Below are 24715 nucleotides of genomic sequence, written 5' to 3' on the forward strand. Positions count from 1 at the left end.
GGGTTGTTTCTGTCTGTCTCCCTTGCTAATTTGCAAGAGTAGAATTGCTTTAAACCTGTCTGAACAGGACAAAAGAGGAAACTATTGAACCATGTTTTTTTTCTGTCAAATATGGTCTGAGGCTAGTCTGCAAAGATGAAAGTCATATGAGCGACACAGGACTGTTGTCTCGTTCGTCATTTATCAGATGGATTCCCCTGTCTCCTCAACAAAGGTGGCAGTACGTTGCAGGTCCTCCAGTCCTCCATAGAGTTATCGGGCCGCTGGGATTGGGTCAGGCCAGGTTTTCTCTTGGAGCGCTTGGTGGAGCGGGCAGGACTGCAGCAGATGTTCTGTTCACTGGCTGCCTGTTCTGCAGGGGCACTGCTCTGTTTTCATTGTCAAAGTTTGATCAGATATAAATTTAGGTGTTAGCTGATGTTTGAAATGTAACTGAAGCAGTTCCAAAGGGAACTGGGTTCTGTTTTATTTTATAAAGACAAGCACAGTTTCCTACAGCTGAAAGTTGAATTCTTGTCAACAATAGCTTTAAGCTATTTCTGTCCATACTTTAACATCATCTGTACAGACTTACAACAGTTTTGAAATCAGATGGCCGAGCAGCAAATGGCATTAGATAAAACAAGAAAATCAGTGATTTAGTCATTTTGTTAGCAGTGTCTTGGTTAGGGACAGACAGGAAGGAGAATATGAGAATAGTCCTGTGTGTGAACTTGTGTACACATGAGCCATGAAAGCTTCACCTAATTCTTTTCTCTCTCTCTCTCTCTCTCTCTCTCCTCTCCCTCCCACAGACTCAGCGCTCTCCAGCGCACAGTTTGCCCAGCACCAACCCCCCTGCGCACACTGCCCCTGCCCAGCCCGCCCAACCCCCAGCGGTGCACCCCTTCACGCAGTCTGCCCGTCCGCTGCATGCCGACGTGCCCCTGTCCCTTCACAGCGCTGCCGGGGGAGGGGGCGGAGCCAGCACGGGGGCGGGTGGAGCCCAGCCAGTGAATGTGACGGGGACGTCCCCTCAGGGGTCAGGCAGTCAGCCAGTGGAGTTCAACCATGCCATCAACTACGTCAACAAGATAAAGGTGATTTTCGTGCGCGACAAGTGTGTTGGAACGGATGATTTTACGTTCCACGGCATTGAAACTATGTCTGTCTAGAGTAGTGCTGTGGTTTCATCTTCACACTGAAGAGCACAGGTTGCGTGATGAAAAAGTTCCTGTATGCAGTCACAGTGCATTTGATCTTTACCCTTGTTAGCTGCTATCTCCCAAGGTTTGACAGACCAGGATGCTTTAGTCCCAGTGTAGTTTCAGTTATACATAATAGTTAAGGTTTTGTAGCTTTGATCAGACTTTGTTGATATGTTTGGACTTGTTAAAGTGTGGTATTAGTCATACTCTGTGTATGAGAATTTGGATTGCATGATGTATTTCTTGAGGCATCAATTAGTTCAAAAGTTACAGGCATTTTTCTGTATCCATCTGCTCCTTTGTTGATCGCATGCCATTTTGTGCATTTCAATGACTTTGAGTGTAAATAAAACTTCAATATTTTACTTTGGCTTCGCTCAGAAAAAAAAGAGTATGAATATGTATACAAATCACTAGAAATATATGCATTTGGCAGCATATACACTATTCGCTGGCATACACCGTTGGGTCAAATTTCCTCTACCATGAAATTTTCACCTCGTTTAGTTTGTGAGATTTGACATTTTTGGAGGATCATAACTTTGGAAAGAAAAGAACAAAAGATAACAAGTTAACTGCCTCCTATCAGGATATTGTAGATAGCATTCTGGAAATTTTAAATCTACAGAATTTATTTTCTGCTTATGATTGGGATTTTAAAATGGCTCTTTTTTCAGTCAACGGACAGACAAAAAAGTAACAAACTTAAAAAAACCACATCTCTGGAACTAATGAAGATATCTGCAAAATTCTTTGTGCTATTTGTTTGTATTAAAAGTTCTAAATATTGATTACAATTTTTAATGCTGTAGTTTCGATTAAAATTTGAGCTGCCAGTACCTACTTGAATCAGTGAGACTGCTCTTTGTGTGTGAGAATTTGGAATGCATGATCTGTTTCTTGAATTAATGAGACTGTAGGGAAAGAAAACCTTGGAATATTACTCAGCATATAAGGAGACGTTGAGAGCAGGAGTAACTGATATGGTACTGTGCCAAAGGGAAGGAAAAGCTTGTTTGCTGAGGAGCAAAGTTTGCTGATTTTGTTTGCAGAATCGTTTCCAGGGACAGCCAGAAGTTTACAAGCAGTTCCTTGAAATTCTGCACACATATCAGAAGGAACAGAGGAATATCAAAGAGGTTAGAACTTGTGTGTTTTCTGATGACATGTGTTTGTGTGTGTGTATTTGTTCTCTCTTTCATTTAGAAATTTGGCAGTAACTCAGTTAACTGATATCTGTGTTGTTGTTTTTGAGCAAGCTAGTCAGTGAAGGGCTGTCATCTCACTGTGATAACACTGAGCTAGCTTGTCAGGATGTCAGTCACCATTTTTTCATTTGGACTTCTTTCTCTCGGAACCGCATTACTTTTGCTCAGCATGCTCAGTTACACTACTTTTAGAGTACACAGAAAGTGGTAACTGCACTTTTGATTCGTGCCACACTGATCTCGTTTCACCAGGGTTCAGCGGCTAAGGGGGAAACACTTCCCAAACTGAAAACCTTTAGAACCCAGAGCAGTTTTATACCCTGTAACTTTAACACACAAGCGTTTTTATAATTGGCCCCCTGTCTGTGTAGATGTGTGTGTGTGTGTGTACACGAGTATGTGTTAGGAGATATTTATGTGTGTGTGTGTGTGCGCATGTGTATGTGTGTGTGCTTGTAAGTTTGTGTGCGTGTATGTTTGTGTGTGTGCATGCACATGCAAGGTTATGTGAATTATATATAATTTTGTATTGATTTTAGATATTGTTGAATAACAGCTGGTTTTAATCATGTATTTTGTTGTTTTAATTATAGTATGATATTTTCATCTGTTCTCTTACTATGCTTATGGCATTGTTGATTTGTGATTATTGCATGGGATTAATTAGCATTAACCTTGTATTCATGCATTTCATGTACCCCATGTATTCATGATGAATGACTGTGAAAGTATGTAATCATTACATGTACATGATTGTGATCATTATGCGAAAGGTTGACATCAACTTAGCAGTGCTGCAATTTATGTCTTTTATGTATTTACATTGAGTGGCTGTGATTTTCGTGTGTTGTCTGCATAGCATACACCACAAATGAATTTATCTTATTGAGATAATTCTTCTTCGTTCATTGGCTGCAACTCCCATGTTCACTTGACGTTGTGTGTATACGAGTCGGCTTTTACACGTATGACTGTTTTTACTCTGCCATGTAGGCAGCCATATTCCGTTTCCAGGTGTACTGAGATAATAAAAGTATTGTGTACTCCTGCAGCAGGGCATAGTGGGGACGAGCAGCAAGCCGCTGACAGAGACGGAGGTGTACTCCCAGGTGGCGCGCCTGTTTGCTGACCAGGAGGACCTGCTGGCAGAGTTTGGACAGTTCCTCCCTGACGCCAACGGTGGAGGAGGCAACAGCATTGTAAGTCTTGGGGAGGGGGTGTGTGTGTGGGGGGGGGGATTGAGGAGGGGTGTGGGGGCAAACAGTGAGAGAGTGATGGAGAGAGAGAGAGGGAGAGCGCATGAGCCATTGGTGGAAAAAAAATTGAATGACACTGACTTTACAAAAGATTCAGGACGGCAGCAACCGGAGTGTTGTAGTGGTTTGCATCGCAGACTAACAACTGGTCTAAAGCCTGAAGCTGTGGGTTTGAGCCACATTCAGAGGCAGTGTTCTTTGGCCTTTGGTCATTGCCTACACAGAGTTGGATTTGCTCTGGGTTCAAATTTGAAGACTGGAACTACACAGTTAAGGGTCAACCACTTCATTTATGCATCTCTGGGAGTGCTGCAGTCATTTGAGTCAGCAGATTTCATTGGGGACTCTTGGCGAAGGGATTACTCCCTTTGTCAGTCTCTGAACAGTTACTGTCATTAGTAGGTTACAAAATAGGTGGGTTGATGCGTATGTTGAATCAGAAAATTACTGATCACCACTGGAAAGACTCCAGCAGTAGTGTCCCCCTACTCTGTGAAGTACTATCCAGTTCAGGAACACAAAATCATAACCAGATTTTCGTCAGTTGCACTGCTGGAAATATAAGCGTGTGAGGTGGTTGTTTACTCAAAGTTGCTGTAGTGATCCCAGAAAACTGAAAATCCATGTTGAAATGCAGCATTCAGAACGCAAAAGTTTAGTAAACAAAACAAGACAAATGACAAAACATATTTTGGGTTTGTTTACATTTTTTTTTTTTTTAATTGAAATTTTGCAGTTCTGAATGCTTGGTGCTTAACCCATCCTGTTTTTTCCATGCAGTTCTTCCCGTCAGATGGTGGAGAGGGACGACGGACTAGTGTGAGTTGTTTTACTGTACATCGTAATGTTTATCTACGAATATTCATAGATCATGATGGTGTTATTTTGGAAAGTTCTTCCCCCGCCCCCCTCATCCATTTCTGCATTGCTCTGCTGCTCCCTTTCTTTCCTATTTAAAAAACAAAACAAAAATGTTTGTCACACTTGACTGATCATAGGGGCAGATTCTGAGATGCATGTCACTCAAGATCTCAGTGCAGTAATTGATGAATTGAGCCAGAATAAACTTTGGTGGTTGTGAAAGTTAATTGCTCACATTTAGATATCTGTAGGAGATAGTATGCTTTACTTAGATTTGTCACAGGTGATGGGGATGTTCTAATGAGGAAATGACAGACACTGTTGCAAGCATTAAGCAAGTTAATTCTAGATAACAGCACATCTGTCATTGTGGAAACATTTCCAATAGTTACAGCAGTTTGTTAAATGAACATTGTCTCAGACAAAAAGCAGTATATATGCATATGATTTTTTTTAACAGGTCATAGAGTTGTATTACATTCTGTGCAGTGAATGTAACAAAATATCTTTGTTTCTCGCTCCGCACTCTTGCCTGGTCTCACTCTGTCCCTGCTCCAGTCTTATTTAAAGTGCTGCAGACAGGCTACTGCTTAAGTTTGCATGTGCATGCACACATGCAGTAAAGCACGTACATACATGCACAAGCTTGCAGCTACTCGGCATCGAAGCACATCTGCACAAAGACATGAGAGACATGCTTACCAACATGCCTGCATGCAATACACTGGCACATGCACACAAGTGATCAAGGTGTTCACGAAAGTGATCGGCGAATGAAAGATGCGGCTCTTTCTCTGAGTTACAGAGTGAGTGACATGAGGAAGACGTGGCTTTACAGAGTGATTGACATGTAGAAGATGTGGTTTTTACAGAGTGATTGACATACGGAAGATATTGTGGCTTTTACGCAGAGTTACAGAGTGATTGACAAATGGAAGATGTTGTGACTTTAATACTGAGTTACAGAGTGATTGACATGTGGAAGATGTGGCTTTTACAGAATGATTGACATGTGGAAGATGTTGTGGCTTTTACAGAGTGATTGACATGTGGAAGATTTGTGGCTTTTACAGAGTGATTGACATGTGGAAGATGTTGTGGCTTTTACAGAGTGATTGACAAATGGAAGATGTTTTGACTCTTACAGAGCGACATGTCGCTGGGAGTGCGTAATGACCATTCCTCCACGCACAAGAAGCCAGGCGGGTTTCCCAGCAAGGGAACACCACTGGGCAAGACGACCAGTCAGTTGAAGCGACCAGCCTGCACAGGCAGCAGTGGTGGCAGTAGTGGTCTTCAGCCACAAGCCAAGGTACCTTTACCACTCTTGGTAAACATTGTGGTTAAGTACTGTTGCTGTTTTTTTTTAAAATTTATTTATTTTTATTTTATTTTATTTTTTAGTGAAATTTGTTTTCCTTTGGTTCTTTTCATGTCATGTACAGGTTTTCTCAAGGTTTGTGCAGCGCTTTGGGCTCATGCACAGGTCAGGGTTCTGACTCTTCCCCAGCCCCTGGAGGAGGCGTGGAAAGGCCGCAAGACTTAATTTCTGTTCCAAATACGACACCTGTACCTGTTGTTGAGAGAACTTGAGGTAGAGGGTCCTTACGATTGTGATTGAGCCATAATGTTAGCTCGATTGCCCAAACGAGCTAAGTAAGTTTGTGACCAGATACAAGTCTTTGTCAAATACAAAACATGAGTGTCAAAGAATCGATAGATAGACAGACAGAAATATGAAAAAAAACTTAGCCATATGAAGAGCACAGGATCAGGAGTCCAGATGGCTGCTGGAAAAAGAGGAAGCTAGTCAGGGATGCAGACGGGAGGTAACCTACTTCCGTAAGGTTATCGGCCGTAGCTACTTTTGTTTTCTCCGCATGGCGGATAATAGTTTGCACAGGACAGGAATCGGACTCCCTGCCGGAGTCTGCACTAGTGGGTCATGGTAAGTATGTTACATAGACCAGGCATGAGATTTTTCCGACTATAGTCGGACTATAGTCGGGCTTCACAACTTGTAAAGATACTTGATTTCGTCGATTGTCTTCAGTCATCAACAAAATGAGAAAACTCACAAAGGATAATAAGATTTTTGCAGCAGAGATTGATGAAGGAGTGAAAAATAGTGGAACAGAAGTGAAGAACAAAAAAGTAACTTTACGGGTAGGCATTGCCAATCACAAAATTGACCCCGCGGGCAAGACCAAGTGCGATTGGTGCCAGATTGTATGGGTGCAGCTCTTCCATTAAGGCATGGAAATCTGTTTTCAGATTTACATAAAAAATGAAGCGTCTGTTTTCTGAAGGAAAAAAAAGAAGCCAAAAGCTGATGTGCCATTCTGTATCATTTACCGACTGATGATCTGTCAAAAATGAAAACGGAAAGCGTTGATCGTTTGTTGACCCCTTGAGAGGCAATCCAGTGACTTTTCAAAGCACCAAAATCTAAGGCAAAAAGTTTCTTAACAGTCAATTGAAGTTGTCCCTACATGGCACGCATTGATATCACTGTAAAAAGCATGCACGCGGCGCGCACATGCACCCACATGCGGGCGATCGCACATAAACACAGACAGTTCATCACAAGAGTTGGTCAGTTGATTTAGATCTGAGATCTATGACTTTGAGCCAGATTACCCAAGTTACACACGCACGTATAGACACAGAGCTGAATTGAATGCGCGTGCACACACACAGAGACTTTGTTAAAAAAAAAAAAAAAAATATTCACATGAATGCACTCGCGTATACACATACTCATTTTTTTTTAATTTAATTTTCTCAGTCTCTCCTTCACACATGTGCACACATGAGCGCTCACACAATCACAGAGCTTAATAATACTCACATGACCGCGCGCACAAAAACGCACACACACACACACACACACACACACACAGAGTTTGATTGAAAACACACAAACACACACACACACAGAGAATTGTATTTAAAGCAATGCACGTACATGCACACATTCAGACTTGCACTTTTTCCTCCCACCTTGCCCCCTCTCTCTCTCTTGTCTGTCTGCCCCCCTCTCCCTCTGTCTGTCTGTCTGTCTGTCTGTCTCTCTCTCTCGCATATACACACAGTGTTGTATTGAAAACACTCACTCTTTCACACACACACACACACACACACATGGAGAGAGATCTATTGAATTTGAAAGCAATGCATACACATACACGAATACAACCTGCATTCTTTCCCCCTATCTTCTCCCCTCTCTTTCTCTCTTTCTGCCTCTCTCTTGTTTACACATAGTTGAACTGAAACCACACATACACACGTGTGTGCGCACTCACACTCTCTCTCCCTCCCTCCCTCTCTTTTCTCTCTCTCCCTCACACAGTTTAGCTGAACACACACACACACACACACACACACACATACACACACACACACACACACAGAAAGTCCAGGCTTGGAACACTGACCACTAGCACAACAGCTGAAGAGACCAGATGTCAGCTTTCATGGTACAGTGCAAACGTGTGCTAAGTACATTTTCCTTGAAAACAGCACACATACACACGCACACACACGCGCGCGCGTGCAAAGAGAGGCCCCCCAAACCTCTTAAAAATCACTAATTTCATTTTTGGCCATGGGGCTTTGCCACCTTGCACCCCGGCCATTTTCAGAGGAAACTCCTGGACAATTCCACACAAACACACACACACACACACACACACACACACACACACACTCACTCACTCACTCACTCACTCACTCACACAAAGAGTTTAACACGCACAGAGTTGTATGTAAAGCAGTGCACCGACATGCACACATACAAACTTTTACTCTTTCCTCCCATGTCCCCCTTGGCCCCCATTCTCAATCATTTTGTCTGTCTTTATTTCTCACATACACACACAGAGTTGCATTGAAAAGACACACACACACACACACACACACACACACACACACACACACACACACATGAGACAAGATTTTGAAAATCATGTCCCCAAGGCTGACTTTTACAGGTTTGAAAGCAGAAACACTTCAGTTTAGGAAGAATTGGACTGATTTTTGTCTTATATGGGTTGGAATACCTCAGAGGCATTGGTGGCCCTGAAGTGCTGATTTTATGGTTTGAAATTTAGAAAAACCGTCAGCTTCAGGGGGCTTTGCCCGCAGACCCCCACCTTTCAGACTTAGTCACAATTTCCAGATCTCATGTGCAGAAATACAAGACGGGCATGCTGAAAGATGTGTCTCTGGCCGAAGCGGGCAAGTATGCTTCCCTGAAGGAATATGCCTTCTTTGACAATGTGAGCATTTCATGATTTATTATGACATTCTCGTTTTGCTGTTACATTGGAAGTTGACAAAAAATCGAAACCGACTTCTAGGAGGTTATCAGCTGTAGCTACTTTTGTATTCCCAGCATAGGCGGGTTGTAGTTTGCACAGAACAGGAATCAGACTCCTGCTGGAGTCTGCACTAGTGGGTCACAGAATGTATGTTAGATAAAGGTACTTTTAGGGGAAAAACATTTCTATGTGAGTCCTATGTTTCTGTTTTTATTATATATTTGTTTTTCCAAGAGGTTTGGAACATGAAACATTACTTTCAGTAAATTTGTATACATCATTGAAAAACACATAATGATTTGTTGGGTTTTACCTTACAGAGTTATTTGATTCACCAATGCCTTTATTATTTTAGATAAAACTTGCAGTTTTAAAACTACCGGAAGCACAGCAAATATGAATAGAATTTTTTTTTTTTTTTTTTGCTAATGTAATTGAAAAAGTAATTAAATATTTTCACTGTCACTGCTTTCACTATTTTTTTGTGCTGTTATGATTTAGTCTGTTTATTTGAATATATTTGGTTTTTGGACACACCAGGTTTTTTTAGTTGTCATTTAGTTGTTTTTTTTTACCAAGGAAGATGCATCAAGTGTGGTATGCTGTCTGTATTCTTTTTCTATTGCACACAACTTCATACATAGTAATGTTTTTTATTTATTTATTTATTTTTTTTTGTAGGTCGGGAGTATTCTGCGATAAAAAGAATCATATTACTCTTCTTTTTTTCTTGCAGGTGCGGAATGCTCTCCGGTCCAATGAAGCATACAACAATTTTTTGCGCTGCCTAGTATTGTTCAATTCAGAGATTATTTCAAGGGGTGAGCTTATCACAATGGTCAATCCATTTCTGGGGTAAGTACATCACATGAATATTGTCTGTAAAATAAAGATTGACAAAAGAAGAGAGTCTCAGTACAAGTATCTGTTTAACACTGTTAAATCAGTTGATCCATTAAAAAAAAAAAAAAAATCTGTTCATGTGAATGTTTCCTCTATAACAGATAAATGCATTGTGTATTAAGAGGCATGTACAGCATTTGCTTTACAGTATATACTGTTGTGTTGTCCTTTGCATGGTCTTGTTCTGTATTTTAACTCATGAATAACTCTTGATTTATTGTACTGTCATCGGCATTGTTGTTGTCGTCATATTGTCGATATACAGTTATGAAGGTTTGGTTGCCTGGGTTTATAGTGGTTGGTTTGACCAGGGTGTTGTAAGATGTGTGTTGCAAGCGTGTACTATGGGATCAAGTGGACGTTGGGTATGCTGTGGTTGCTGACTTGGTGCCTTGTTTTAAACAACCCATCTGCTGGACAGGTTCTTGAAAGGAAACCAGTAGAGTCTTTCCTACTTAAATCAGGCACATCAGTTTTCCTTGTGTTAGCTTTTGTATTTTTGCCCACAGGGTAGGTTAGATGCTTTTGTTTTCGTTCTGCTTTCCCTTTGTTCTTTTTCTTTCTTTCTTTTTTTTTTTCCATTTTTTTGTTCTTGGTGGTGTTGTAAAAGAAGTAAAGAAAGAGAATTTATTTGATGTTCACTTTCTGTTGTATGGAGATGGTTTGAACCAACACAGGAGGTTGAGGAGGGGGTGGGGGGAGAGGGGGGAAGGGTTGTGGGGCAAATCATGTTTCTTATAGCCCAGCCGACCACTGAAAGGCCACTTTAGGTTGGGGGGAGGTGCGGGGGGTAGGGGGAAAGTAGAACAAGATGTGGACAAAGCAACCATGCCTCTATTCTGTAATGCCACTGACGCCATCTGTGATGTCAGGAAACACGGCGAGCTGTACAGGTGGTTCAAGGAGTTCCTGGGTCACAAGGACTGCTCGGCCACGCTCAACGAGTCCCTGCCTCAGGTGGCCAACAAAGAGCGCAGTGTCAGGGATGACTATAACATGGAGATAGGTATGGATGTTTTGGGGGAAACGTGTATTGTTTGTGTGCTGTGAAGTAGGTTTCGACATTGATGGAGTATGTGTGTGTCACAGGACTTTGCTATTTTTTGTTTGTTTGTTTGTTTGTTTTTTGGGTGTTTTTTTTTTTTATAGAAAGATCTTGAAAAGTCATGAAAGATAGGTCTTGCTAGGAGGCGATCTTTCAGGGAGTTTGACTGATGCATATGAATACATGAGTACTCACACACACAGATAGATAGAAGCAGAAAGTGAGATAAGGTGACCAGAAGTTTGAATGTGCCGCTTTGATTTGGGAAGAATTGTGCTTAAAAAAAAAAAAATAAAATAAAGCTCTGCCAGAACTGAAGTGTGGCTGTGTATTGGGGAATTTGAATTAGCAGTGTGAAATGATCAGGTGATGGGGCTGCAAAAAAAAAAAAAAAAAAAAAAGTAAAAGAACAAAAACGTTCTGTGAGTTGAAATAAATCTGTTGGTTGGTTTTTACATTTCTTTGCAAGAATACAATGTCACTGACCATGAAAAGTCTTTTGGCAAAGGGCTTGGACTGCGAAAGCACCTTTGGAATTGCTTGATAGAATGAAGAGGGGATAGTGTGAAAAAGCGTTTATGAGAGAGAGAATGAAAAGAAGAGAATACTGCAAACATGTCCATGTAATCCCCCTTGTCTTTGTCTCCTCATTGATAGGGTATGGAAGAGATGTTCTTTAGTTGAAAGATTCTTGTAAATGTGTTTCAGATTACCAGTCGTGCAAACGATACGGAGCCAGCTATCGTGCCCTTCCATCCACATATCCTCAGCCAAAGTGCAGCGGGCGAACACAGCTTTGTCGTGAGGTAAATATTAAACATTATATAAGATTGCATGTGCTCTCTTCTGGACATCTACTGTGTGGTGCTGACAACAGAAGGAAAATATAAGAAGATAAGAAATAAAAATGAAAAATAAACTACAGATTTTGATGTATCCTTTCATTTTCACACAAAAGCGAACTGCAGAAAAACAAATCATATACTTCTGTAAGGGAAATGCTTCTGCCTTCAGTTATACTTCTGTGAATGTACATGTGTTTCCTTTGCAGTCCTCTCTCTCTGTGAATAGTGTTTTGGATGAGTACTCACAATACAACATGTAAGACATGTGTACTGTATATGTCTAAAAACCCTGTGGGCTTAGAGTTTGGATGTAACTTGGGCAAGACACTCTCCACTCTCCACTACAATCAGTTTGAAGCCCAGATAGGATAGCAGTTGCCTCCTCTGCTGTTGTAATGGTCATTGGTCAGACACAACTGACTATTATACTACATATTTTAATCATTATCAGTAAGCATTTTCATGTATGTTTTTGTTTCAGGTGTTGAACGACACATGGGTGTCAATTCCCACCTGGTCTGAGGACTCGACATTTGTCACTTCACGGAAGTCCCAGTTTGAGGAGCACATTTACCGCTGTGAGGATGAACGCTTTGAGGTCTGTACAGTTTTTACGTTTCTCTTTGCTTTGAATAAACTAGAAGTATAATAGTGGTCTTTCTTCATTTTGTGTATGATAATGCTATTTCAAGTAAAATATTGGTGTTTACTTTATTTTGTGAAAGAAATTGATATTGCAAGTAGGATATTGATATTTCTTACATTTCATGTAAGATTTGGTATTTTCCTCATTTTGAGTGTAATGATATTTGTTGAATTTTCTTTCCTGTCTTTTTCTGTTTTTTTTGTGTGTGTTTTTTTTCAGTCTTATTTTGTAGGGGTTAGCTCCTGTACTGCACCATGGCTTTTCAATTCTTGCTGAGCAGAAGTTCAAATCGACACAGAAGCTGGCCCTGATCTGAAAGCTGTTGCTAGATAAAATGTTGTAAACACATGTCTTTACTTCTCTTTCACTCTCTCCAGAGGATGAGATTATACCTCTGTTTGTAAAGACCCCATCTGAACAAAGACTCACCTTCAAGAAATTTCAGTCTTTATAAAGGTTTGTTGTGTGTGATCAGCTTGATAGATACTGAGTGAGATAGGGTTTGAATTGATGAGAACAGTGAAAACTCATTTCTGACCTCATGAAGCTAATAAAAAGTTTATTTGTATAGTGTCTAGTCAAATATGTTGCTCAAAGTGATTAACAATACAATAGTTTTCAATCAGAATTCATTACAATATGTCACACCATCCATTAAAACATAAAGGTTAGTTCAAGTGAGAAAATATAACATATGACATGACAGTGCATCTAAAATACACACTAAGCACATTGTACATAGCAAACTACATATGTATGCATACATATAAACATACATATTTGTATGCATACACTCCTACATAATTGTTCAAAGGCAGCTTTGAACAGATGAGTCTTTTGCTTGGTTTAAAAAAATGTTGATATGTTGTGTCCATGGTGATGTTGGAACCGAACCCTGAACCCACTGTGTGTGCAGCTGGACGTGGTGCTGGAAACCAATTTTGCGGCCATCAAAACACTGGAAGCTGTGACTCGCAAGATGCAGCGTATGACGCCGGAAGAGGCCACAAAGTTCCGATTGGATAACACTCTTGGGGGCTCGTCTGAGTTTGTCACTCGCAAGGCTATCTGCAGGTGAGAGAAAGGGGAAGAAAGGGATGCAGATTACAAGACAAAAATTACATAGATAAGATTATAAAGGTGGGAGGGGTTACACTAAGCACACATCCTTTGAGAAAAGATTTTGACAGTCGACTGATTAATGACAGTGGCAGGCTGGGAGAACTGAGGGTGAGGACATCCACATAGAGAAACTGTTTTTGTTTTTTTTGTTTTTTTCTTCTTCCGTGAGCCATCTCTCAAACAGCCACATAAAAAGAGAGTTGGCAGAATGAAAGCAATATGTGTGTGTCTGCATGTGTTGCGAAAGATGAAGATGAATCATGTTTTGAAGTGACTTTTTTCCCCTTCAATTTTTACGCTGTTTATCTCTCTCCAAAAGGTGTGTTTATGCCTGTGTTGTCTTGCATTTATGTGGTTCTTGATGTGTGTTTGAGCAGACACAGACTTCCCCTGTGAGGGATTTATTAAATGATGCTGTATTGTAGAATTCTGATTGTCTTATGATAAAAATTGTTAAAAGATCGAGGGTACAGAATTGAACAGAAAAAGTCTTGTCCTTAAGATCCTCCTCTCTTATATTTTATTTTATTTTTTTAATAATCATCCTTTCTTTATGTTCCTTTTATTTTCTTTATCTTTCATACAGATGCATAATACTGTATGTTGGTAGTCTAAAATCATCAGTTTCTACTGAGTTTTTGAAAATGGAATCCATTTTGTATGACATGACTTGTTTCTAGATGTGTACAGGAATAGTTTGCATGCAAATATGAGATGAGTGTCCCTGCATGTTTTAGACTTTATCTGTAGGCTGACTCCGTCTCATTGAACTGAGCCATTGTCTTCATTGATGAACATTGACAGCATTGTCCTGTGTTATTCACATGCCCACCTGTACATGCTTATTTTCATGGGAAAATTCCTTCCATTCTTCTTATGTTGACAGGTTGTATGGAGAAAAGTCCACAGACATCATCGATGGCTTGAAGAAGAATCCTGTGGTGGCTGTTCCTTTGGTGCTACGAAGGTGAGCATGCTTGTTCTTGTACACTGATATGTACGCGCATGCACTCGTGCATATGAATGGGAATGAGCACACCGCATTGTACCACAACACACCACAACTCGACCAACCACTGTAGCAGCACAAGACTCAGTTTTGAAAAGAAGTGTTTAACATTTCAGACCACAGGTCTGGTTTTAGGGACGGTGTTAACTGGAAATGACAGTGGAGGGAAAGGCTAGACCTGAGACAAGTTATGAGTATTATCCTTTAAAGAAAGCAAAGATGGACAGAACTGTTTACCAGATTCCCCCAGGTCTGTCAGTAATGCGTCAAATCCTGGGTCTCTGCAAATGATTTTCCTGTCAATTCTGTAAAGGTCAGTCCATCATGTTACTTGCAGCAGATCTTCGTAAGGTCCAGTGGGCTGCTTGATGGTTTGGCACACTTGTTCATTGTTTTTTGGGGGTTTTTTTTGTATTTTTTTTTGTTTGTTTTTGAGTATTTTTGTATTTCCTTTTATCACAACAGATTTCTCTGTGTGAAATTCGGGCTGCTCTTCCCAGGGAGAGCGCGTCGCTATACTACAGAGCCACCCATTTTTTTGTATTTTTTCCTGCGTGCAGTTTTATTTGTTTTCCTGCAGAATTTTGCCAGGAACAACCCTTTTGTTGCCATGGGTTCTTTTATGTGTGCTAAGTGCATGCTGCACACGGGACCTTGGTTTATCATCTCATCCGAATGACTAGCATCCAGACCAGCACTCAAGGTCTAGTGGAGGGGGAGAAAATATTGGCGGTTGAGTCCTGATTCGAACCAGCGCGCTCAGATTCTCTCGCTTCCTAGGCGGACGCGTTACCTCAAGGCCATCACTCCACTGGTGATGTGATCAGATCAGAGAATAACATTGGGCAGAGAAAGGACTGAACAAACTAACATGGTTATTATCATCAGCATTACAGACTGAACAAACTAAAATAGATATTGCTGGTAACGCTGCAAACTGTACAAAATAACATGGGTGTTGTTGGCAACATTGCAAACTGTACAAACTAATATAGTTGTTGTTGGTAACGTTGCAGACTGTACAAACTAATATGGTTGTTGTTGGTAACATTGCAGACTGTACAAACTAATATGGTTGTTGTTTGTAACGTTGCAGACTGTACAAACTAATACGGTTGTTGTTGGTAATGTTGCAGACTGTACAAACTAATACGGTTGTTGTTTGTAACGTTGCAGACTGTACAAACTAATACGGTTGTTGTTGGTAATGTTGCAGACTGTACAAACTAATACGGTTGTTGTTGGTAATTTTGCAGACTGTACAAACTAATACAGTTGTTGTTGGTAATGTTGCAGACTGTACAAACTAATACGGTTGTTCTTGGTAACATTGCAGACTGTACAAACTAATACGGTTGTGCTTGGTAATATTGCAGACTGTACAAACTAATACGGTTGTTGTTGGTAATGTTGCAGACTGTACAAACTAATACGGTTGTTGTTGGTAACGTTGCAGACTGTACAAACTAATATAGTTGTTGTTGGTAACGTTGCAGACTGTACAAACTAATACGGTTGTTGTTTGTAACGTTGCAGACTGTACAAACTAATACTGTTGTTGTTGGTAACGTTGCAGACTGTACAAACTAATATAGTTGTTGTTTGTAACGTTGCAGACTGTACAAACTAATACTGTTGTTGTTGGTAATTTTGCAGACTGTACAAACTAATACGGTTGTTCTTGGTAATTTTGCAGACTGTACAAACTAATACGGTTGTTGTTGGTAATGTTGCAGACTGTACAAACTAATACGGTTGTTCTTGGTAACATTGCAGACTGTACAAACTAATACGGTTGTGCTTGGTAATGTTGCAGACTGTACAAACTAATACGGTTGTTGTTGGTAATGTTGCAGACTGTACAAACTAATACGGTTGTTGTTGGTAATGTTGCAGACTGTACAAACTAACATGGTTGTTATTGGTAGTGTTGCAAACTGAACAAACATGGTTATTGTTTACACTGCAGACTGAACAAACTAACATGGTTGTTGCTGACATTGCAGACTGTACAAAATAACATGGTTGTTAATGATAGCATTGCAGAGTGAACAAACTGACATGGTCGTTGTTGGTAACGTTACAGACTGAAGGCGAAGGACGAGGAGTGGCGTGACGCCCAGAAAGGGTTCAACAAGATGTGGCGAGAACAGAACGAGAAGTACTACCTCAAGTCACTGGACCACCAGGGTATGACCTTCAAACAGAACGACATCAAGGCTCTGCGGGGCAAGTCCCTTGTCAACGAGATTGAAACCATTCTGGAAGAGGTGGGTGTGCTGATGATGTTCACTTTTATGTATGTGTGTGTGTGTTTGTGTGCATGCATGTGTGTGTGTGTGTGTGTGTGCATGCATGTGTGTGTGTGCGTGTGCGTGCATGTGTGTGTGCGTGTGTGTGGATAGGTGTGTGTGTGCTTGAGACCAATGCATCTGAACAAAACTATAATATTTGTTGATGTGTGTGCACGGGTGCATGTGCATGCACTTGTATGCGTTTATGTGTGTTCAGTGATTTGGCTTAAGATGTGCTTCTGGCTGTGTTTTGGCTGTGGTAGCTTTCATTTTCTTCCAGAAAAAACTAAGTTCACTTTTTTTTTTCTTTTTTTTCCAGTAAATTTAATCTGTCAGGAAAGATAAGGAGCTTGAGCTGGATAGCCAGTGATGATAAGTGCATTAGGCGCTGCAAGGGATTGATTATTGATCATTTCTTTGGTGATTGTTGGTATATCAGAAAGACTTTTGGAGTATTGATATGTGTGATGAGCGGCCGCGTGCGAACAACGACACTGAAGGCAACTGTTACTGTTTCAGTCACAGGAATCCAGTCAGCAGAGTCAGGGGAGTGAATCCACAGAACCCCACATCAAGGAGAAGTATGACGACAAGACCGTGTTTGAGGATGCCGCATCCGTTGTCATCCATCACATGAAACGCTCCTCCAGTAAGTGACCTACACTTGTGTGTTTGTGTTTTATCATCATGTTGAAGGCTTTAGCCAGCATGATTAGTCTGTGTGGCCATGTTTTGTGGCTGACGTTGCATTTGATTGAGACTTAAAAGAGAAAAGGGTTTGACATATTGTGTATCAGACATGTGGGTTGTCCTTGTCCTCAGCCAGCCACCCCCACCCATGGCGACCCTCCCTCCCAGCCACCCCCACCTCTTTTCCCACCAATGAAGGTAGACTCGTTTTCCCTTGAAGGAGCCTGAATGTGGGCCCCTCTTGTTGGGGGAGTATATGGTCCAGGACTGCAGTATCCAGTGCCAGTCTGATGGTCTGTTGAAGAAGGCCTGGAAACTCCCAGAGAAGTGCTCTAATTAATTTCAGGTTTGTTTGGCTTGTCAGAATTAATCTGTTCATTCTCAAAGATATGAATGAAGGCCTATTGAAATTAAAGTATGTCGATCTTCAGTCAAACACTTTATCTTAACGTGTACAGCACGGTGTGATCTGAGAATCGGATATATTCCCGTGAAATATTCCAGTTGTCCACCAAAGTTTAGATTAGCATTGTTTTTGTCAGTTAAAATGATGTTAAAAAATTTTTTTTTTAAATGAGGACTTACATTCATAAACAATTTTCTTGTTTCAGAGTATTGACAGTGGTTGTACTTTGTTCCTAGGTATTCACCATGAGGAGAAGAAGAAGATCAAGCAGTTGGTTTACCACCAAATCCGCGATTTCCTGTTCTACCCCCGTGGAGAACTGAGTGATGATGAAGATGGTAAGTGCTTTGATAGCGTTCTGATATTGGTCTTGTTTGTGGTCTGTCCCCACTCTACACTGTTTCCATTTTGCACACACAGCTGGCTGACACACTCTCACCCCTGCCCTGCCTCCCACCTCTGTTGAAGTGAATATAGGGGATGCAGGGATACTGAAAGTCTTGATTCTAATCATGAATAATGTCCCTGTCATCTAGGGAAAAAAAACACGAAAGATAAAGCAGTTTTCATTGTACTGTTTTCTTGTGTTTCTAACCTCTGTTACTCTTTGTCGCACCCACCCCCTTTTTTTCTTTCTTTTTTTTTTTTTATCCCCACACAATTAATTGATTTTCTATTTTGGTCAGTTTTCTTTTTTCTGTTTGCCTCTCCACCATAAAAAAAAAGAACATTCATTCATTCTGCTTTTGTGTCTTATCACCTGTCTTCACCCCACTTCTGTTTCACCTGTTCCAGTTCTATAACTGTCTCCACCCCACCCCTGTTTCACCTTTTTTTATTCCAGAACCATGACCTCTGCTCCTTACCTTTTTTTTTTTTGTTTGTTTCTTCCCACACAGATCTGGACACTGATGGAGACCACATGAATGACAAGAAGTCCAAAGAGGGCACCCCGGTGTCTGCTAGCTCCGAATCACGCCGCCCCATCAAGCAGGAGGAGAAGGAGACCTGGGGCAAGGAGAACGGCCTGGACTCCTCCAAGGACAAAGTGGGCACGGATGACTGGCACCAGGGGCAGGCCTCCGATGGGGCTGATGCCGAGGTGGATGATTTTGACGTGAGTGTGGGTTTGATGCTCTTCAGTTCAGTTCCAAATACTTTTTTTGTCTGCTGCAAGCAATTAAAACAGAAAATTTTACTCCGACTCATTCAAAACCTTGTCAGTGAATATCAGTGCGAAGTTTAAGCCTCACATCTGGAAAGGAGTGGCTTCCTTTCACATATGTCTCTTGCTGAACACAGGGAGATTTAAAGAACATTTGACATGAGTGCAGATTTTCACTTTGTCGTTGCAGATACACAGAAATCTTTTCTGAAAATGTGATTTCATTTATAGATATTAGACTGTGACCCACTGATGCAGACTCCAGCAGGGGTCTGATTCCTATCCTGTGCCAACTACTAGTATAAGATCTTTCATGAAAACACAAGGAGTGTATGTGTGTGAGATGGAGTGAGAGTGAGATAGACTATGGACGGGCACCAGGGTCCCTCCACCCCTTTGCTTGGCACCAGCAGTTTTAGAGCTCTATGAAAGTAGGAGTAAAGACTTTTTTTTTGGTTTGTGTAAACTGACAGTTGCGTTAAGAAAATTGCCTTCCCGAGCTGTTGGATTTCTTTATAAACTTTGTGGTGTGTCTGTCAGTCGAAGTTTTTATAATTATGTACTCAGAATGCTTACATGAATATATGCTGGTACTAATGGGTTGGTTTTGTTTTTTTTTCCTTTTTCCAAACACCAGGACGACCAGTACATTCTGTTTTTTGGCAACACCAACTGGTACCTGTTCCTGCGCCTGCACCACAAGCTGTGCCACCGACTGGTCCATTTCCGCAAGATGTCGGACGAAATCGCCCAGCAGGAGGAGAACAGCAAGACTGACCGCAAGCCTTCCACCGCTATGGCCCTGCGGCTTCGCACGCCCTGTGAGTGTGCACTGTTGTATGGTCTTTGTGTGTGTGTGTGTGCTTTGGGGTTTTGTGGGTGTCTGTATTGATGTGCCTGGTATGTAGGATGTGCCTTGGCAGAGTCAAATGTTGGACTTTTAATCCAGTGTGTACAGGTGATTAGGCCCTGTTTCAGTTTGGTGTTGTGTCCTCCGGAAAGGCACTTCACTCCGATTTTTCTCACCACACCCAGTTGTGAATGGGTACCTGACGGTTAAAACGGCAGAAAGAGGATTGAGTCTGTGCTGAGCTCCAGACACAGTGGGTTTGAATTCACTACCCCAGTTAATGGTCATAAAAGTCTGTAAATCCTTTAACCTGATAAACGAGTTCCCATTTTGCATATCGATTGATTTTTATGCTTGTTGGTTTTGAGGAGACTTGGAATGGATCTGTTGTGAGTAAGCAGTGTCTGTAGGGGGCTTCGGTAGACAGTGTCTGGTGAATGTTGAATCAGAACAGGCACTGCTGAGCACCACTGAAGGGACTCTGCAGCAGGGCAGGGTCTCCTCTGGTGTGTGGTCTCCATGGGACCCGACACTGATAGTTCCCTGTGGACTGCTGGGACTGAGGCAGAAAAGTCTTAAATGTGGCTGTGTATGAGGGGTGTGGGGGTAATGCTGTTCCTGATGAGAAAAAAATTGAGGGAAGATTTATGTTTATATGTATGTTTGTAAAGAGGAGTCGTGCAATTTAGGACAGAATATTATTTGCAAAGAATAGCAAGGTGGTGGTTTTTTATGTGTGTATGATATGAAGTGGTGCTGCCCTTTTTAATGGCTCTGCTCTTGGTTAAAGGTCATAGATGTTGACTTTGTAAGTGTTGCGGTGGAGAATTAAACCTTTACTGCTGGGAGAAAAGCAAAGTGTTCTTCAGTCTCCAAATTTAGAATATTTCAGCACCATTTTCTTGGAAGGTCGTACATGATGACAGGGGGGGATGAATAATTTTTTTTTATAATGTTTGGTATTTTGTGTTCAATTTTTCCTTTTTAATATTTATGTGTGTGTTCTGTTTGTAAACGCCTGAGGTGGGTTGCATGAGCAAACTAAGCAGCATTAAGTTTGCTTATCATTGACTGATTAAGAATGTTCCTAACTCTGAGGTAAATTCTGTATGCTTTGGAACATTCTTAACTGGAATCAAACTTGGTGCTGCAGAGATCACCTCTTGCAACCCGGCCCTGGAGCTTATTTTTCAAGATTAAACGTGAATGTTCACAATGATAATAATATATGTTTTCAGTTGAGGTGGAGCCGTCGCAGTATTACAGCTTCTTCCTAGAGAGCATCAAGAACCTGTTGGACTGCTCCCTGGAGTCGAGTCAGTATGAGGACAACCTGCGGGAGATGTACGGAATCAACTCTTATACCGCCTTCACCATGGACAAACACGTGCAGCAGATCGTTCGAGTGGTGAGTTTATAAGGGGGAATGGTGGTATTGTCACCTTCCTCTGTAAGGGAGAGAGAGAGAGTGTATGTGTGTGTGTGTGTGTGTGAGAGAGAGGGAGAGAGAATGCTGTGTGAAAGTGGGTGAATACATATTTCTATTGTGGGGTCAGATCTCTGCTTCGGGGGGGGGGGGGGGGGGGGGGGGGTTTACACACACTCTGGCACATGTATGCACTTGAACATACATAACATACCAAAAAACAAGTAAAAAAAAAAAAAAGAAAAAAAAAGTGTTGATATCAAACCCTCTACTTAATGGAGTTAAAAATAAAAATTTTTAAAGAGGAGAGATAGCTTCACTAAAACTTATTTGTTGTTTATCTCTTTTTTCTTCTTCATTATTTGTTACAAGCCAGTGATAGAAGGAAACACAAAAGTAACAAAAACGGAACCAGTAAACAAACAGGAAAAAACAACAACAAAAAACCCCACTTTATATAAGATCTTCTTGTTGTCCTGTTCATGTATAACTGTGTTGTAATTGTGACATGTTCCGAAGGAAATACTGTTTAAACCAGACAAATACAACAAACATCAAACGGTGTGTTAACAGCTGCACCACCTGGTGACGGAAGAAGCCAGCATCGAGATGGTGGACCTGTTCCACGAGGAGGCTCTCAACATGGCCACAGGGGGCGCTGTGTCCACCCGCTCCCAGCGGCTGCAGGCAGAGCTCACCTACCAGCGGAGAGCCGAGACGCTGATGGCCGACGACAACTGCTTTAAGTTTGTCTTTGTGAGTCGGACCTGGGGGAACTGGGGACAGGGACGTTGCTGTTTGGAGTGTGTGTGTTAGCTCTGTGTGTGTGTATGTCTTTGTCAGTCATTCAAGGACGTGGTTGTTTGAAGCTCTGTGTGTGTGTGTGTGTGTCTTTGTCAGTCATACAAGGACGTTGTTGTTCGAAGCTCTGTGTGTGTGTCTTTGTGAGTCAGACTGGGGGACAGGGATGTTGCTGTTTGGAGTGTGTGTGTGTGTGTGTGTGTGTCTTTGTGAGTCAGACTGGGGGACAGGAATGTTGCTGTTTGGAGTTGTGTGTGTGTGTGTGTGTGTGTGTGTCTTTGTGTCTTTGTGAATCAGACTGGGGGACAGGGATGTTGCTGTTTGGAGTGTGTGTGTGTGTGTGTCTTTGTGTCTTTGTGAATCAGACTGGGGGACAGGAATGTTGCTGTTTGGAGTTGTGTGTGTGTGTGTGTGTGTGTGTGTGTGAGTGTGTGTGTGTGTGTCTTTGTGTCTTTGTGAATCAGACTGGGGGACAGGAATGTTGCTGTTTGGAGTTGTGTGTGTGTGTGTGTGTGTGTGTGAGTGTGTGTGTGTGTGTCTTTGTGTCTTTGTGAATCAGACTGGGGGGACAGGAATGTTGCTGTTTGGAGTTGTGTGTGTGTGAGTGTGTGTGTGTGTGTCTTTGTGTCTTTGTGAATCAGACTGGGGGACAGGAATGTTGCTGTTTGGAGTGTGTGTGTGTGAGTGTGTGTGTGTGTGTCTTTGTGTCTTTGTGAATCAGACTGGGGGACAGGAATGTTGCTGTTTGGAGTTGTGTGTGTGTGAGTGTGTGTGTGTGTGTCTTTGTGAATCAGACTGGGGGACAGGAATGTTGCTGTTTGGAGTGTGTGTGTGTGTGTGTGTGTGTGTGTCTTTGTGTCTTTGTGAATCAGACTGGGGGACAGGAATGTTGCTGTTTGGAGTGTGTGTGTGTGTGTGTGTGTGTGTGTGTGTGTCTTTGTGTCTTTGTGAATCAGACTGGGGGACAGGAATGTTGCTGTTTGGAGTGTGTGTGTGTGTGTGTGTGTGTGTGTGTGTCTTTGTGTCTTTGTGAATCAGACTGGGGGACAGGAATGTTGCTGTTTGGAGTGTGTGTGTGTGTGTGTGTCTTTGTGTCTTTGTGAATCAGACTGGGGGACAGGAATGTTGCTGTTTGGAGTTGTGTGTGTGTGTGTGTGTGTGTGAGACTGGGACAGGGACGTTGCTGTGTGGAGTGTGTGTGTGTGTGTGTCTTCGTGAGTCAGACAGGAGGAGAGGAGAGGAAGATTGTGGTGGCCTTGTGATGATGAGCCTGACAAGGAATCAAGTGTGCATGGGTTCTAGTCCCACATACAGAGATTTTTTTCATCAGATGATGACAGCAGTGCGTGTGTGTGTGTGTGTGTGTGTGTTTCCAACAGTACAAGAAGAGCGGTGAAGTACACATCACCCTGCTGGACCAGGGTGGGGAGCAGAACGAGGACGTGGTGGATACGGAGCGCTGGGCCCAGTACGTGGAGCGCTACATCAGCATGGCCCCCACAGAGTCCCCTGCACAGCACTCCCTGCAGCACTCCCTCATGCAGCAGCTCCTCCACAAACCAGTCTTCCTCAGCAGGTCAGTGGTGGGTTGGGTGTGAAGGGGGCAAGGGGTGAGGGGGTGCAGAGGGAGGTGTTGGGACAAGAGAGATGAAAAGAAGTGAAATTGAGTTTCAGTTTCAGTAGCTCAAGGAGGCGTCGCTGCGTTCGGACAAATCCATATACGCTACACCACATCTGCCAAGCAGATGCCTGACCAGCAGCGTAACCCAACGCGCTTTGTCAGGCCTTGAGAAAAAAAGAAAGAAAGAAAAAAGGGTAAATAAATAATAGATAAATACATAAAAAAGAACTACTACTACTACTAATAATATGTATAATGATATGTATAAGGCACAAAAACCTGATGAAGACTAAGCGTACATAAATAAATAAATAAATAAATAATAATTTTTAAAAAAAAGTAATAATAATAATAGTAATAATAATAAAATAAATAAATAAAAAAGACAACAATGATGATAAATAAGCAAATAAATGTAAAACATGCAGACACACATTCACACATACACACACATATGCGTAACAGATATGCACCAAACATGCAGTTTCACAGATATGAAAGCACAGTCAAATACACATAAACATACATGAGCCCCAACACACACACACACACAGACACACACACACACACACACACATTACCCTGCACCCCCTCTGCCCCCCTCCTCCACACACTCATATCTAGGCTACGTATTGCAGCTTCCACAGCGCGCGCACACACACACACACACACACACACACACACACACAGAGGCACACTTACTTGTGAAATTGAATTGTGTGTTAAGGGGGAAGTGGAAAAAGCATTATTGTTTCTTTTTTTTTTCTTTTTTGTTGTTGCTTTTGGTAGGGGACAAGAGAAACAAATTGAAACCAAATTTTATGATTTTATGTCAAGAGGGTAGTGAAACATACTTTGTTATGTGGGTTTCTTTTTTACGTCCAGCCATATGGGCAAAAAGGAATCAAAGCAAAAACCAAAACAATGAAACAAAACCACATTTCATTTCAAGAGGATAGTGGAATAAGATCTATTACTTCTTCATGTTCAGCCGTCTGGGCAAAAAACCCCCAGAAAACAAAGAAGCATAATTGGAACAAACTATGTTTAAAGAT

The 24715-nt window shown here is 41.7% G+C and overlaps 1 protein-coding gene across 1 annotated transcript in view; it reads left to right on the forward strand.

Moving 5' to 3' along the window:
* LOC143299172 (paired amphipathic helix protein Sin3a-like) overlaps positions 1-24715 on the forward strand; it is a 48062-nt gene that overhangs the window by 13094 nt on the left and 10253 nt on the right. The window contains exons 7-26 of the mRNA XM_076612309.1: positions 795-1079; positions 2240-2326; positions 3448-3594; positions 4432-4470; positions 5660-5824; positions 8709-8795; positions 9574-9692; positions 10613-10746; positions 11494-11591; positions 12112-12228; positions 13193-13350; positions 14285-14365; positions 16494-16677; positions 17221-17350; positions 18034-18135; positions 18697-18914; positions 19600-19783; positions 21051-21220; positions 21812-21994; positions 23419-23615. Coding sequence (XP_076468424.1) covers positions 795-1079; positions 2240-2326; positions 3448-3594; positions 4432-4470; positions 5660-5824; positions 8709-8795; positions 9574-9692; positions 10613-10746; positions 11494-11591; positions 12112-12228; positions 13193-13350; positions 14285-14365; positions 16494-16677; positions 17221-17350; positions 18034-18135; positions 18697-18914; positions 19600-19783; positions 21051-21220; positions 21812-21994; positions 23419-23615 — 2885 coding nt within the window. The remainder of the gene's footprint in view (positions 1-794; positions 1080-2239; positions 2327-3447; positions 3595-4431; positions 4471-5659; positions 5825-8708; positions 8796-9573; positions 9693-10612; positions 10747-11493; positions 11592-12111; positions 12229-13192; positions 13351-14284; positions 14366-16493; positions 16678-17220; positions 17351-18033; positions 18136-18696; positions 18915-19599; positions 19784-21050; positions 21221-21811; positions 21995-23418; positions 23616-24715) is intronic.

This window comes from Babylonia areolata, chromosome 24 (genome assembly GCF_041734735.1).
Source record: "Babylonia areolata isolate BAREFJ2019XMU chromosome 24, ASM4173473v1, whole genome shotgun sequence".
In the NCBI taxonomy this organism is placed as follows: domain Eukaryota; kingdom Metazoa; phylum Mollusca; class Gastropoda; order Neogastropoda; family Buccinidae; genus Babylonia; species Babylonia areolata.